General features: G+C 43.1%; 2 protein-coding genes across 2 annotated transcripts in view; both read right to left on the bottom strand.

Annotated features, from left to right (window-relative positions):
* LOC109912684 (calmodulin-like protein 4) overlaps window positions 1-2,691 on the bottom strand; it is a 16,682-nt gene extending 13,991 nt beyond the window's left edge. Inside the window, exons 1-2 of the mRNA XM_048616036.1 lie at window positions 2,589-2,691; window positions 2,469-2,499 (exon numbers count right to left, since the gene is read on the bottom strand). Of these exons, the coding sequence (XP_048471993.1) occupies window positions 2,469-2,499; window positions 2,589-2,591 (34 nt within the window). The 5' untranslated portion in view covers window positions 2,592-2,691. The remainder of the gene's footprint in view (window positions 1-2,468; window positions 2,500-2,588) is intronic.
* An 11,979-nt stretch (window positions 2,692-14,670) lies between these two features.
* The window catches only part of LOC125486778 (coronin-2B-like), a 104,185-nt gene continuing 102,337 nt past the window's right edge, over window positions 14,671-16,518 (bottom strand). Inside the window, exon 4 of the mRNA XM_048615756.1 lies at window positions 14,671-14,763. Coding sequence (XP_048471713.1) covers window positions 14,671-14,763 — 93 coding nt within the window. The remainder of the gene's footprint in view (window positions 14,764-16,518) is intronic.

Below are 16,518 nucleotides of genomic sequence, written 5' to 3'. Positions count from 1 at the left end.
GCCACCCGAAGGTTGCAGGAACAGCAACTCATATTCCGCTTGGGAACCCTGCAGCCCAATGGTATCAATGTGGATTTCACAAGTTTCAAAATCTCCCCTCCCCCCACCGCATCCCAAAACCAGTCCAGCTCGTCCCTGCCTCCCTAACCTGTTCTTCCTCCCACCTATCCCCTCCTCCCACCTCAAGCCGCACCTCCATCTCCTACCGACCAACCTCATCCCGCCCCCTTGACCTGTCCGTCCTCCCTGGACTGACCTATCCCCTTCCTAACTCCCTACCTACACTCACCTTTCCTGGCCCCATCCCCGCCTCTTCGACCTGTTTGTTTCCTCTCCACCTATCCTCTCCTCTATCCCTCTTCTATCCGCCTCCCACTCTCTCCCTATTTATTTCAAAACCCCCTTCCCCTCCCCCTTTTCTGATGAAGGGTCTAGGCCCGAAACGTCAGCCTCTCTGCTCCTATGATGCTGCTTGGCCTGCTGTGTTGTTAAACTTGAGAGGGTGCAGAAAGGATTTACAAGGATATTGCCAGGATTGGAGGGTTTGAGTTATAGGGAGAGGTTGAGTAGGTTGGGGCTTTTTATTTTGGAGTGTTGGAGGCTAAGGGGACATCATGGAGGTTTATTAAATCATGAGGGGCGTGGATAGGGTAAACAGACTTTTTCCCAGGGTGGGGAAGTCTAAAACTAGAGAACATAGGTTTAAGGTAAGAGGGGAAAGATTTAAGAAGGACCTGAGGGGTAACTTTTTTTCTTGCAGAGGGAGGTGCATCTGTAGAATGAACTGCCAGACAAAGTGGTGGAGACTGGTACAATTGCAACATTTAAAAGGCATCTAAATGGGTATATGAACAGGAAGGGTTTAGAGGGATATGGGCCAAATGCTGGCAAATGGGACTGGGTCAGATTGGGATGTCTGGTAGCCGCTGATGAGTTGGACCAAAGGATCTGTGTCCGTGTTGTTTGGCTCTGACTCTATAGCTATGAGAAGGAAGCCTTCAGTTTAACAGTGACTGTCAAACACTTTGAGATTTATATCACAAAGGGGTATAGAGAGACCACAGGTTATACTGACCACAAGCCATTCACGATTGTGGTAAGGTTTACAATACTATTCACTGGAGCTTGTTCCTTCAACATAAAAGTCAACCACCAGGAAATTGGATTGCAGAGGCCCTGTCCATAACCTTGAAAGACTCGGTTAGAACTGAAGAGTTAGAATTGACCAAGAGTACAGGAGCGAATGTGTCTTTTTTTAATGTTACTTTCCAATTTTTTTTTCCTACATTTTTGTAATGAGATGAGAATGAATTAGTCATTTTGCAAGGGAAATGTCGTGACCATGGATCATAAGACTGGTCACCCATGGGCATAAAAAACTTTTAATTACAACAAGTTGCTGTTACAACAACATTTTTCTCAAGATGACTGATTCAGACAAAAATGTAAATCCAACGACTATCTGAGGAGATTTCTGAAATGTCACATCTGGAACTATCAAAGTAGCTTCAAAGGGAGAAATATATTACAAACTGAACTGTACTCCCTTGTGACTACCTTAGACTATGAACACGATGGGTTTAATGTCAGTGATTGGGGCAAAAAGTACCGTTGCATTTCCCCTTTCAAGAATATACAAGGATGGGGATTAAAGCAAGTCTCACCCTGTTCTATATGTATCAATAGGCTGAGACTCTTATGTGTATGAATGGGTTGAGCTATTTGTGTGAACTGATGTGGGTTTGAGAATTGGTGGAGTGTGAAAGTCACAGATGAAGAAGCATCCACTAGTCACCCCTACATTTCAAGTAAAGGAAGTCTCTCTTTGAGCACTGGAAACTAGTTAGCAAACCAGTTCAAAAGGAAATAGGACAAAAGAATTTTGGCCAACTGCAAAGCCAGGAATTTCAAAATCAACTGCTCAATTCTCAGTGTTCCACTATTTACGCCTCATGCATGACTTAGAGACTGATCTGTATATCTTTAACTTCTACCTTTTATTGGACTCATTTCTTCTGTCATCACCTCATGTTTAGAAACTAATAAACTCGCTCTTTTGTTAATTCAAAAAAAGCCTTGTTAAACTGGCCCCTTTTCAAACCTGAAGTTCTTTTGTCTGGGAGAAAGGCCTTCATGAAGGAAGGGGTCCTTTCTTAAATTCACCTTGTTGCATCCAACAGAGGGGACTGATAAATAAAATGGGGGGACAGTTTATTTGTCCTTACTTGGGACTTTGACAATTTGGGACATCCATGTGGAACTGTAATAAATTAGGGAATCTCACCTGGGGACAGGTCGCAATAATTTACAGAGCCTCAGAACTGGGGGCCAAAGGTTGGAGGATGTTTGAGGAGAGGAGATTGTTGCCATAGCAGGGAAACAGAGTTTAGGCACTGGGGACTCCAATAACCTTCAAAACATAAGTAAACAAACATATCATACCATACCATATATAGACTCATACTCACCGTGGATTTCATCTTGAGTGAAAAATTTAGCCTGTAATTGGAACAACAAAAGTTATTGCTTTGCGTTTCCACATTAAGAATTATTTTGAAAGCACTGGGTTTCTCCTGTTGTATTTTTACCATTTTTTCTTTTGCTTCCTCCCTGTTTTCCTTTTCCCTTTAACGATGTGTTTGCCTCTCTAGTTGCAATCCAGTACAGCTTGCCCTAAACTCCATCTATCTGATTATAGGCTAAAGTCCACCAATCCACACTGAATAATGTTTGGTGGATGCAATAAATATCCTGGTCACTATGGTTACAGGATCAGGCTTCCCACAGGGTCAGATTCCAGCTAACAGCTGTTAATCTATCTTACAGGCATGCGCACAACCACAGGAACATACACCCACAGGAACAAACACACACAGGAACACGCACACAGGAACACATGCATGCAGAACATACACAGGAACAAACATACAGCGACATGACATAGTCACACATACACACACATACACAGGAATATAGACATACACGCACAGAGGTGACAGATACACACACAGGCATACACAGGGCTAAAGACACAAATGCACATAAATTCACAGCAACATAGACACACAGAGGAACAAATACACACTTAACACACAGGAACAAGCAAACACATGCACAGAACACACAGATAAACATAGGCACACATACGCACACATACAAACATGCACATAGGAATAAGAACACAGGAATAAATACTTATGTTCACACACAGGAACATACACACACACACAAAAACACACGCACACAAACAAACACACACCATCCCACACCCACACATACATATACACACATGCATTCATACACACACACCCTTACACACCTAAGTTTCAAACGAGGTTAAGTTTGCATTTTCTCTATTATGTTTAATCAGCTTTGTCTCCAGTTTTGCCCTTTCTCTCCTGACCTGTGAACCTTGTGGCTACATTTCCAGACATGCCTCATCCAAATAACTAGTACTGAGCTACAATCTCGGGCATTAAATTCTGGAGTTTCTGCTGGAGCTGTTCCTGAACTGGATGGTGGATTGTAATGAAATGCTTAAAATTATTTTTGTGTAACAGCAGCTGGGGGCAGGCAGGCTCATGACTCCTTGGCAACAAGAGTTGCTAGGGACAGCTAAAGGGCCATTTAATTTATAACGGGTCAGCAAGTGAATGATCTCATCACAGGACAGCTAACTGTACAGGCTAAGAGACTTTAAAAAAAACACTTACATTAAAAATATTTCTTTGTCCAACAAAATTAGAAAAGACCGCATTTTTATAAAACCTTTCACAACCTCAGGTCATCTCACAGCTAAATGGTTTAATGCCCAATGAAGCAGTTTTGAAATGTAACTACTATTGTAATGTGGAAAGTGTGGCAGCAAACCTGCACACAGAGAGATCCCACAAACAGCAAACACTGGTTTTAATGATGTTGACTGGCGGACAAATATGGGTCAGGATACTGGGAGCACTCAACAAAAAAAGACCAAGGAACTGCTGATGCTGGAAATCAGAAATAAAAACAGAAATTGCTGGAAAAACTCAGCAGGTCTGGCGGCATCTGTGCAGAGAAAGCAGAGTTAAAATTTTGGGTCCATTGACCATTTTTCAGATCTGATTGTAGCGAGAAAAGGATTGGTATATATGCTGAAGATGAGGTGGAGGGGTACAGGAGTAAACAGTGGGTGGAGATGGAACCTGGAGAGATGTTGGCCAGGGAACACAGTGGTGTGTTGAAATGGCAGGCAACTGGAAGCTCAGGGTCATTTTTACAACAGAATGTAGATGTTCTGAGAAGTGGTCACCCAGTCTATGCTTTGCTTCTCCAATGTAGGGGAGACCACATTGTGAGCAGAAAATGCAGCAGACTAGATTGAATGAAGTGCAGGTAAAGTGCTGCTTCACCTGGAAGGTGTGTTTGGGGCCTTGGATACTGGGGAAGGAGGAAGTAAACAGGCAGGTGATACACCTTTTTAAATTGCAGGGGAAGGTGCTGTAGGGTTGTTGGGGGCAGGTGTTGGGAGTGGAGGAAGAGTGGATCAAGGTGTCATGAAAGGAATGGTCCTTACAGAAGGTGGTCAAGGGAGGGGTGGGGAAAATGTGTCTGGTGGTGCCATCCTGCAGAAGATGCAGAAAATGGTGGCCAATGATCCCTTGCATTTGGATGCTTGTTCCCTGACCAACATCTCTGTCTCTGGCTTGCTGTGGTGCTCCAGCGAAGCTCAGCGCAAGCTGGAAGAACACTTCATTTTCCACTTGGGGACCCTGCAGACCTCTGGACTCAGTATTGAGATCAACAATTTGAGGGCTTGAGCACCTTTCCCCATGTTTTCCCTCAGCCCCACATACCAGGCCTTGTCATCACATGGGCTGCTACCATTCTCAGTCACTAATGGTTCCCCTCAGCAGCTATTCATTCTCCCAGGCTGAGCTTTAACCTTTAACTTTGTCTGCCCAGTTGTTTCTCTCTCTCGCTGGGCTCCACCTCCACCTATTGTTTACTTCCCCTGCCTCTGCCCCCACTTCTTCAGCGTATTTATCAACCTTTCCCTAGCTACAATCGGTTCTGAAGTAGGCTCACTGGACCTGAAACATTAACTCTGCTTTCTCTCCACAGACGCTACCAGACTTGTTGCATTTCTCCAGCAATTTCCATTTTTGTTTTAGTGCTGGGAGCACTGTCCTGCTCTCCTTTCAATTTTGCCATGGGATCCTTCTTACCCACCTGAAGCCTTGGTTTAATGTCTCACCCAAAACACGGCATCTCCAACAGTGCAGCATCCCCTCACTGGTGCACAGTGGGAGTGTCAGCTTAGTTCACTTGCCTAATCTTTGGAGTTGAATTTATGCCCTTCTTGCCCCTTGGGCTTCCTGGTCAAGTTGTACTGAGGTCTGTTGCTACAATATAGTCGGTTCTGCTTTAACGCATGTTTCAATGCGAATTGGCTTTGACGTGGTTGAAGAATTTAGACCACTATTTGCAGAATGCAAACTTTCCTTACCTTTATTGGCTACAATGTGATTCCAGCCCCATTTGTTTAAATGGCACTGCTATTGCGCGATATTCTTATAACTCAAGATCGCAACTATTGCGTTATATCAGAACCGACTGTAATGACTAATGACCAATGACCACTGACCACCTCCACCCCTATTATCCCATCCCACCCATAGAAACATAGGAGCAGGAGGAGGCCATTCAGCCCTATGAGCCTGCTCCACCATTCATCATGATCATGGCTGATTGGTAACTCAGTGCCCTGTTCCCCCTTACCTTTTCATAGAATCCCTACAGTGAAGAAACAGGCCTCTTGGCCCAACAAGTCCACACCGACCCTCAGAGCATCCCACCCAGGCCTATCCCCCTATAACCCACCTAACTTACATATCCCTGAACACTATGGGCAATTTAGCATAGCCAATCCACCTAGCCTGCACATCTTTGGACTGTGGGAGGAAACCCACGCAGACCCAGGGAGAATGTGCAAACTCCACACAGACAGTCACCCGAGGGTGGAATCGAACCCAGGTCCCTGGCACTGTGAGGCAGCAGTGCTAACCACTGTGCCACCGTGCCACCCTTTTGATCCTGTTAGCCCTAAGAATTATATCTAACTCCTTCTTGAAAACACTCAATATGCTGGCTGTAACCACTTTCTGTGGTAAAGAATTCCCCAGGCTCCCTACTCTCTGGGTTCGGAATTTTCTCTTCAACTCAGTCCTAAATGGCCTATCCCATATTCCTAGACTGTGACCCTTGGTTCTGGACTCCCCACACTTACATTCCTGCATTTACCCTGTCAAGTCCTGTTAGAATTTTATAGGTTTTTACGTGATACCCATTATTCTTCTAAACTCCAGTGAATATAGTCCTCACCAATCCAGTCTCTCTTCATCCCTCAGTCTATCCTTCCCAAGAATCAGTCTGGTAGACCTATTTTGCACTTTGTCCATAGCCAGAGCATCCTTCCTGGACATTACTGCACACAATACTCCAGGTGTGACCTCACCAAGGCCCTGTACAATTGCAGCAATCCATCCTGCTCCTGTATTGAGCTTTCTTGCAATGAAGACAAACATACCATTTGCCTTCTTCATTCCCTGCTGCATCTGCATGCCTACTCTCAATGACTGGCGTACAAAAGCACCCAGATCTCATTGCAATTCCCCCTTTCCCAATCTATTGCCATTCCCCCGCTTTCATTTCCATTACTGTGGAACCTGCCTTAAAAAAATGATCTGGACCAAAGGAAATTGGCCAGGCTTGGGCAGAGAAATGAACACTTTTTTGTGGACTCAACATCACATTCTGCAGGAGTGGAAAAGATGGGCTCCTCACCTGTGGTGTCAGGGTCACAATCTAACGCAAACCTCTTGTAGGCCAGGGATTGAAATGTGGACTAGGTCTCAATGACACCTCTGTGGAGATTGCAGGCATCAACACTGGATGGATGACCCTCACCTGGGAAAGGCAGTGGGGGACAGTGGGGGTAGATTCAGGCTACTATCCGAGGTAATGGTGCCATGTAATCCATCCCCTTTATGCCCAGTCCCAGGGCACTTAAGTAAATGACCAGCTAGTGACTCAGGAATTTAGGAGATTCACCATATCCTATTGAGGCAGACAAAGCACATGCTTTATGTGTATTTTTATCATTAGGTTTTCCTGGAACCAGATCATCAGAGACTGTAGCTTGAGGGCCATTGTGTGTATCAACCAGGAGACTCTCATTCTTACCCCTGCCATGGTAGGCATATTGGAAGGATTTGCAGGTTGATAATCAACTTGTAAACCACAAGCTCACGTACAGCGTCACTCAACCATGTACTGATTTTCACTCCTGGCTGTTGAACATGAACAGAAATGCAAACAGACCACTTTGCAAATAGCTTCAAGAGATGGTCTTAACCACTGCTCTTATTGAGCTACCTCCAGGAGGCGCTAGAGGCACTACTCCAGAGCTGGATCCTCCTTAAATTTATCATCAGGCACAATGTATCTAGCAGCAGCATATGTTCACATTCCACTCCACCCTCTGGAAACTTCTGTTCACCCAAAGGTCATCTCCCTATATTCGTTAAACTCTATTAGCCTCAGTGCTTACTTTCTCCTGGTCCACAAAATGCTTCAATTTTAAATTCCTCCTCCTTGTGTCCAAATCCTACATGGCTTCAGTACCCTTTTTAATTCAGTAACCTCTTATTGTCCTAGAACTCTTCAAAGTTACTGTGTTCAATCAACTCTGACCTTTTTGTACCTAACCTCAACTGTATACAATATATATTAATGACTTAGAGGAAGGAAGCGAAGGAAGCGAATAAACCGCAGCCAAATTTGGAGACATCACAAAACTAGGTGAAAAGGCTGGGAGCAAGAAAGATACAAACAGTTTACCAAGTGGTATTGATAGTTTAAGTAAGTGGGTGGAAAATTGGCAAATGGAGTATAATGTAGGAAAAAATGAAGTTGTTCATTTTAGAAGGGAGAACATAGATCAGTACAGCACAAGAATAGGCCCTTTGACCCACCATGTCTGCACTGTCTATGATGCCATTCTAAACTGATCCCATCTACTTGCACTTGTTCTATATCTCTCTATTCCCTGCCTGTTCATGTGTCTGTCCAAATGCCTCTTAAACATTCTTATCGTTTCTGCTTCTACCACACACCCCCAGCAGTGCCAGGCATCTACCCCAGGCATCTACCACCCTCTGTGTAAAAAACTTGCCTTGCACATCTTCTTTGAACTTCCCCCCCTTACCATAAACCTATGCCCCTTAGTATTTGACATTTCTACTCTGGGAAAGAGATTCAAACTATCCACCCTATCCATGCCTCTCATAATGTTATATACTTCTTTCATGTCACCCCTCAGCCTCCGACTCTTGAGTGAAAACAACCCAAGTTTGTCCAACCTCTCCTTCTAGCTAATACACTTGAATCCAGGCAACATCCTGGTAAATCTCTTTTGCACCCTCTCCAAAGCGTCCACATCCTATAGTGTGGTGACCAGAACTGCATACAGTTCTCCAAATGTGGTTGAAATAAAGTTTAAAAACAAAGTTGCTGGAAAAATTCAGCAGGTCTGGCAGCATCTGTGAGGGAAAAACACAGAGTTAACGTTTCAGGTCTGGTGATCCTTCCTCAAAACACCAGACCTGAAATGTTAACTCTGTTTTTTCCTTCACAGGTGCTGCCAGATCTGCTGAGCTTTTCCAGCAACTTTGTTTTTATTCCTGATTCACAGCATCCGCAATTCTTTCGGTTTTTATTTAGAAATAAAGTTTTATACAGTTGCAACCTGATTTGCCAACTTTTGTGCTAATGCCCTGATTGATGAAGGCACACATGTTGTATACCTTCTTTACCACCCTATCTACCTATCACTTTCAGGGAACTATGGACTTGCACCTCAAATCCCTCTGCATATCAATGCTCCTAAGGGTCCTGCCCTTTATTGTTTACTTTTGTCTTGCATTTGACATCCCAAAATGCATCACCTCACGCTTGTCTGGCATTCTCCACTCAACTTTCCAACTGATCTATATCCTGCTGTATCCTTTGATAGCTTTCCTCACTATCCATAGCTTCACCAATTTTTGTGTCATCTGCAAAGTTACTAATCAGACTACCTACGTTTTCATCCAAATCATTTATATATATTACAAGCAACAGACTGCCAGCACAAATTCTTGTGGAACACCACTGGTCACAGACCTCCAGACAGAAAAAAAGAACACTCCTCCACAACTACCCCATGTCTTCTATGACCAAGCCAATTTTGTTTCCAACTTATCAACTCACTGTGGATCCCAAGAAACATAATCTTCTGGGCCAGCCTACCATGAAGGACCTTGTCAGATGCCTTAGTAAAATCCATGTAGATTACATTCACTGCCCTACCCTCATTAATCATCTTCATCACTTCCTCAAAAAACTCAATCAAATTTGTGGGACAAGACCTCCCCCACATAAAATTATGTTCATTATCCCTAAGAAGTCCATTTTTTCCCCAAATACAGGTAAATTTTCCACTAAGAATCTTCTCCAATAATTTCCTTGCCACTGATGTAAACCTCACTGGTCTATAATTTCCTGGATTATCCTTGTTGCCCTTCTTAAACAAAGGAAAAACATTGGCTATTCTCCAGTCTCCTGGGACCTTGCCTGTGGCAGAAGAGGACAAAATGATCTCTGTCAAGGCCCCAGTGATCTCTTCCCTTGCCTCTCTCAGTATCCTGGGATAGATCCCAACAAGCCTTATCAACCTTAGTGTTTTTCATAACACCAAACACCTTCTCCTTGTTAATATTGACATGCCCTAGAACATCAACATATCCCTCCCTAATCTTACCATCATCCATGTCTTTCTCCTTGGCGAATGCTGATGAGAAGTACTCATTAAGTATCTCACCCACTTTCTTTGGCTCCACGCACAAATTCCCTCCCATGTCTAGAGTAGACCTAGCCTTTCCCTGGTGTTACCCTCTTGCTCCTAATATACCTGTAAAAGGCCCTGGGTTTCTCCTTAATCCTGCTTGCCAAAGATATCAAACCAGAACAGTACTATTCAAATGGAGAAAATCTGCAGAAAGCTGCAACACAAAAGGGACTTTGGGGAACTTGTGCATGAAACACAGAAAGCTAGCACACAGGGGCAGCTGGTAGTCAGAAAGGCTAACGGAATGTCAGCCTATATTCATGTTGGGTTTAGAGTATAACAGAAAGGAAGCCTTACTGCAACTGTGCAAGGTACAAGTGAGACCACATTTTATGTACCATAGTATTTTTGGGCCGTGTATTTAAGGAAATATATCATTTAATTGGAAGCAGCTCAGAGAAAGTTGGCTAGGATGATTCCTGGTAGAGGTGGATTGTCTTCTGAGCAAAAGCTAAACAGGTTGGGATTCTACTCATTAGAGCTTAGAAGAATGAGAGGTGATCTCATTGAACATATAGGATTCTTAAGGGAAGAAACAAACAGAGTTAACGTTCCTGAGGAAGGGTCACCGGACCCGAAACGTTAACACTGTTTTTTTATTTCACAGATGCTGCCAGACCTGCTGAGCTTTTCCAGCAACTTTGTTTTTGTTCCTGATTTACAGCATCCGCACTTCTTTTGGTTGTTATTTAGGATTCTTAAGGGGTTGGACAGGGTAAATGCTGAGACAATGTTTCCCATCATAGGAGAATCTAGGACCAGAGGACATAGTCTCGGAATAAAGGGGTGCCAACTTAAGACTGAGATGAGGAGGAATTTCTTCTCTCAGAAGGCTGTGAATTTTTAGAACTTCTTGCCAAAGAGAGCTGTGGAGGCAGAGTCCTTTGTGTATATTTAAGGCTGAAATATTTAGATTTTTGATCAGTTGGGGAATCGAGGGTTATGGGGAAAGGTCAGGAAATTGGAGATGAGGAATGTCAGATCATCCTAATGAATGGTGGAGCAGGCTTGAGGGCCTGAATGGCTTACTCCTGTTCCTATTTCTTAAATCATCTTATAGTCAACTCCCTTTGCTTTGCCACCAGCGCCTTCTCTTGGTCAGACTGTTAAACTCTGGAATTCTGCCCCAATGCCTTTCCTCCATTCAGACGCTTCTCAAAAGTTGCCCTTTGACTAGGTGCATGGTCATAGCTCAGTCTTTGGCTTTTGGTGTCAGGTTTTAACCTTATTCCTGTACGTGTGCCCATTTGAATCCTTCAATGTCTTAAAGATGCTAAATTAAAACAGTTTTTCTTACCTGTATTTTAATAATGGCAGCTTTTAACCTTTGATTGTTAAGGAAGAAAGTATGATTTTATTTCAAAGAAATGACTCCTGAACGTTTGAACTGAGGATGACCTCGCATTCCAACAGCACTAACAATCATTTCCTTAATGAGGTAACATTATTAAACTCTTGGCAATGCTTTCTGAATCCTGAGTTCCAAGGCGCTGTAAACACTGATAAATTGTGGAAGAACAAAAGTTTGTTTTACAAAACAAAAACATCTTTTTACTTGGTGATTCTGTAGACAGAGGTAATTAGCTGCTGCTGGATGGTACAGAATCAAAGGCATACTGGTAATTAAGTGTTTCACTTAATGTAGCAATTATATCTGCTGATGGCATGTTACCGTTCACTCAGGGGATCCTGGTTGCTGTGGCAATGTGCACTTTTTCATGGTGGTTGTACAGATAACATGGTTAATAATGATAGAGGCTCCAATTTCCATTCCATCACCTATCTGACCAGGAATCTCTCTCAGACTTACACCTGCCACTGATGTGTGTTGAGAGTCAAAATCTGTTTGGCTGCATTATGAATCCAACTTCCTTGGTCATCAGGTGCTGGAGTGAGACTTGAACCTGGAGTGTCTAAGCTCAGAGGCAGGGACACTGGCTGCCGTGACACAAGGCATTGCAATTATATAATGCAAGACAAATTATTGATAGCAAAGAAATTACTTACAAACCCAGTTTATGAGCTGAAGTTATTGTAAATGTCTAAATTCAGTTACATTGTCATAGAATCTAACTGGATTCAGACTTTTACAATAACTTCGGTTATTCTCCTCATGTGAAGATGTTAGATGGCATTTACCTCCTCCCACCTTACCACATCTCACTTGACCAGCATTGCCTTCTGAGGAATTTTGCACGCTTGCCTTCATTGCTCTGACTTTGAGTATAGGAGTTGGGATGCTGTGTTGAGGTTATACAGGATGTTGGTGAGGCTTCTTCTGGAGTCCTGTGTGCAGTTCTGGTCACTCAGTTAAAGGAAGGAAAGTATTAAGCTGGAGAGGGTTCAGAAGAGATTTACCAGGATGTTGCCAGGAATGGAGGGGTTGAGTTATAAGGTGAGGCTGGAAAGGTTGAGCTTTTTTCACTGGAGAGTACAAGGTTGAGGGCTGACCTTATAGAGGTTTATAAAATAATGAGGGGTAGAGATAAGGTGAATGGCAATTGTCTTTTCCCTAGGGTGAGGGATTTCAAGACTAGGGGGCATATTTTTAAGGTGAGAGGAGAAAGATTTAAAAAAGACATGACAGACAATTTTTTTACATAGAGAGTGGTTTATGTATGGAATGAACTTCCAGAGGAAGAGGTGGATGTGGGTACAGTTTCAACGTTTAAGGGACATTTAGATAAATATATGAATAAGAAATGTTTGGAGGGATATGGCCAAGCATAGGCAGGTAGGACTAGGTTAGTTTGGGAATATGGTTGGCATGGACTGGTTGGACTGAGGGGTCTGTTTCTGTGTTGTATGACTCTATGACTCCATATATTGGCTCAGGATTTCAGATTCCTGAAATTGATGGTAGCTACTTCAACTTTTGATACAGTCATACTTTCCTGAATTGTTTGGATTTTCACATATTAGAGCTGAGAGAAATGTTTAAATGCAAAGACTCAGTAACTAACATGTATAAACATACGAAATAGGAGCAGTAGCAAACCATTTGGCCCCTAGAGACTGCTTAGCCATTCAATAGGAACATGGCTGAAGTTTTTGTGCTTCAAATTCCACACTCACCTCTCCCATGCCGATAACCCCTGATTTCCGGCAGAGAAAGGATCCATCCACCTCTGTCTCAAACATAATGAATGACCTGTCTCCACCACCTTCTGAGGCAGAGAGTTCCAAAGTCATCTTCTACCCTAAAGCCCTTAATTTTAAAATGGAGTGACCCACAAGAGGAACTATCTTTTCCATGTCCACCTTGTCAAGGCCAAGCAGAATCTTATGAACTTCAATCAAGTTCAAGATGGATTTATAAACGTTTCATTAGAATGTTCAGAAATAACTCTGTTTAGTCTTTGGCCAACAGGCCAAAGGGCAGCACGGTGGCTCAGTGGTTAGCACTGCTGCCTCACAGCACCAGGGAACTGGGTTCGATTCCACCCTTGGGCAACTATCAGTGTGGAGTTTGCACATTCTCCCCGTGTCTGTGTGGGTTTCCTCTGGGTGCTCCGGTTTCCTCCCACAGTCCAAAGATGTGCAGGTTAGATGAATTGGCCATGCTAAATTGCCCATAGTGTTCAGGGATGTGTAGATTAGGTGGGTTATCAGTTTGGGTGGATGGTCTGAGGGTCAGTGTGGGCTTGTTGGGCCTGTTTCCACACTGTAGGGATTCTATGATCAGGTGTGATTGCAAATGTTACCTTTTATCTCCTATGTTGACGTAATTATATCACATGCATACTGTGTTTGAGGAATGGACCGAACATCTAGTCATAAGTAAAAATGTTCTCCAGAACATTAAAATTCTTGTCCTCCTGGTGAAATCTTTCCTTGTCATGTTCCCTCTCTTTTTCCTCTGGCTTTCCAAACTCTACACTTCTCTAACTCTTTGTGGTTGGGATATATAAGAATAGGAAATGACCTTATTCATGCAAACAGGATTCTTAGGGGCAAAAACAGAAGTTGCTGGAAAAGCTCAGCAGGTCTGGCAGCGTCTGTGGAGAGAAATCAGAGTTAATGTTTCGGATCCAGTGACCCTTTGTCAGTATCCACAGCTCTTTCGGTTTTTATTTCAAATTCGTGGGGATTTGACACGGTAGTTGGGGAAAGCCTGTTTCCCCTTGTGAGAGACTCTAGGACCAGAGGACATACTCTCAGAATAAGGAGTCACACACTTAAGACAGAAATTAGGAGAAATTTCTCTCGGAGGGTAAGGAATCTGTGGAATTTGTTTTAAACCACAGAGGGCTGTTGAAGCTCGGTCTTTCAAGGCTGAAATAGACAGATTTTCAATCAGTAAGGGAATCAAGGGTTATGGGAAAAAAGCAGGAAAGTGAAGTTGAGAATTATCAGATTGGTCTCATTAAATGGTGGAGCACACTCGATGGGCTGAATGGTCTACCTCAGCTCCTTATGGTCATAGTGTATTGCACTTCTGTCTCCTTCTGTCTCACTGTGGGAGTCAAGACTTGTTGCCAGGCTCTGGAATTCCTTACACAAAACTCAGCTCTTTGACCACATATTTACTCATCCTTTACAAAGTCTCCTTCTTTGGCTCTGCACTTGGCTTTTCTCTCCCTCTTTGACCTTCAGGATAACCTCAGCTAGCATGGGAATTGAATGCATGCTGTTGGTATCCTTGTGCATTGCAAACCAGCCAGCTGAGGTTTTTGAATGCGATAATGATTTAAAGACCTTTTTCCCTGGAATCGTGCTGTGCAATACCTATTAGAAACCCATCAATGCTTCTGTGAAATTTCACTGGCATTTAAACAATTATCCTCAAAACTTTCACCATCATTAGTAACATCTCGGGACATAAATTCTAGACCCTAGAATTGAAATTTCACAAGCAACAAAACTAATTTATTTGCAGATTTATATCAGAGGTTTACACAGTGGGACACTTGCAGATTCTATCTCTGACCCTCCCTCCCCCGTTATAAATTGAAGATTAATGAAAATAGGTCATGTTTAGTTTTAATACAAAAGGATGAGGCCAGGGGTAAATCAGTGCTTATTTCTCTCTTTTCTATAATCTATTTAAGAATTTATTCGATAAAAGATAAAGAGCTTAACTCATCAAATGGCTTCTCTGATTAAAGTGATAAATATTGAGATGCCTTCATAATTGCTTAAATTTAACTCAGTAATGAAATGGGTTGTGTTTTCTAATTTTGTTTAAGTCAAATCCCCATTTTTATTCTGGTCACTAAGAGTTTTAATCCCTTCATTATTCCAGGTCATCTCACGTTATTTTCCGTTATGGGTTTTCTTCTTCCCTGTTTTCTCCTTCCTTTCCTGAAGCCTGTGATTTCCATATCACCCCACTGTATCTCACACACAAACACAAGGCAGGGTTTTGAGAGGCTCTTCAGTCAAGACAGAGAACAATGTCACAGCCAACAATCCTATTTTTGTCCAAAAAGAAAAGACTTGCATTTGTGTAGCGGTTTCGTAACCACTGGATGTCCCTTTGCAGCCAATGAAGCACTTTTGTATTGTAGGCACTGTTGCAATGTGGCAGCCAATTTGCACTCAGCACACAAAGCTCCCACAAACATCAATGTGATACGCACCTGAAATCTATTGGAGTTGGGCAATGGTGAGAGCATCCTGCTCTTCTTCAATGTCTTGCAAGTGTCATTCACTGACAGGGCAGATAGGGCTTCAGTTTAATGTCTCATCAAAAAGACATCATTCTTTCTGTACCACTGGAGGGTCAGCCTTGGTCTTGTTTCCAGGCCCTCTCGCGCAACTTTAAAAGCTGGGATTCTGAGGTAAAAATGCCACCAGCTGAGTCACAACTGAATCTTGTAGAGTCTCCTGTGTGACTCAGTCCCAACATTATCCCTTGGTAAATGTCAACACAAATGACACAACCTGATAAATTCCCTAATGGTACGGCTCTCTGCAATTCAATAAAATCCACATCTCCAACCCTAATGTCCACTCCAAAGTCCTTTAAATGTGCTGTTACTGCTCAAATCTTTGAATTCGATCTCTCAACTAATCAAATCAGCTTCCTCCTCCCTTGTGCTTACCTTTCTCCTGGACCAAATAAAATCATGTTTTAGAAAGGAACCAATTTGACCAGATTTTTTTGAATGAATGAAAACAAAAGTTCATTAACTACTAAACACGCAAAGAAGCAATAATGCCGCACAGATTACATACAGTTTAGAAATGACAGGCCAGTCCAAAAAAAGGTTTAAAACAATGTGAGACAACAAGGTGCAGAGCTGGATGAACACAGCAGGCCAAGCAGCATCATAGGAGCAGGAAGGCTGACATTTCGGGCCTAGACCCTTCATCAGAAATGGGGGAGGGGAAGGGGGTTCTGAAATAAATAGGGAGAGAGTGGGAGGCGGATAGAAGATGGATAGAGGAGAGGATAGGTGGAGAGGAAACAAACAGGTCGAAGAGGCGGGGATGGAGCCAGTAAAGGTGAGTGTCGGTGGGGAGTTAGGGAGCGGATAGGTCAGTCCAGGGAGGACGGACAGGTCAAGGGGGCGGGATGAGGTTAGTAGGTAGGAGATGGGGGTGCGGCTTGAGGTGGGAGGAGGGGATAGGTGGGAGGAAGAACA

The sequence above is a fragment of the Rhincodon typus genome, chromosome 33 (assembly GCF_021869965.1).
Source record: "Rhincodon typus isolate 14 chromosome 33, sRhiTyp1.1, whole genome shotgun sequence".
NCBI classification, from domain to species: Eukaryota; Metazoa; Chordata; class Chondrichthyes; order Orectolobiformes; family Rhincodontidae; genus Rhincodon; species Rhincodon typus.
Note: the sequence above shows the minus strand (reverse complement) of the source record. Positions and strands in the feature narration are given on the sequence as shown.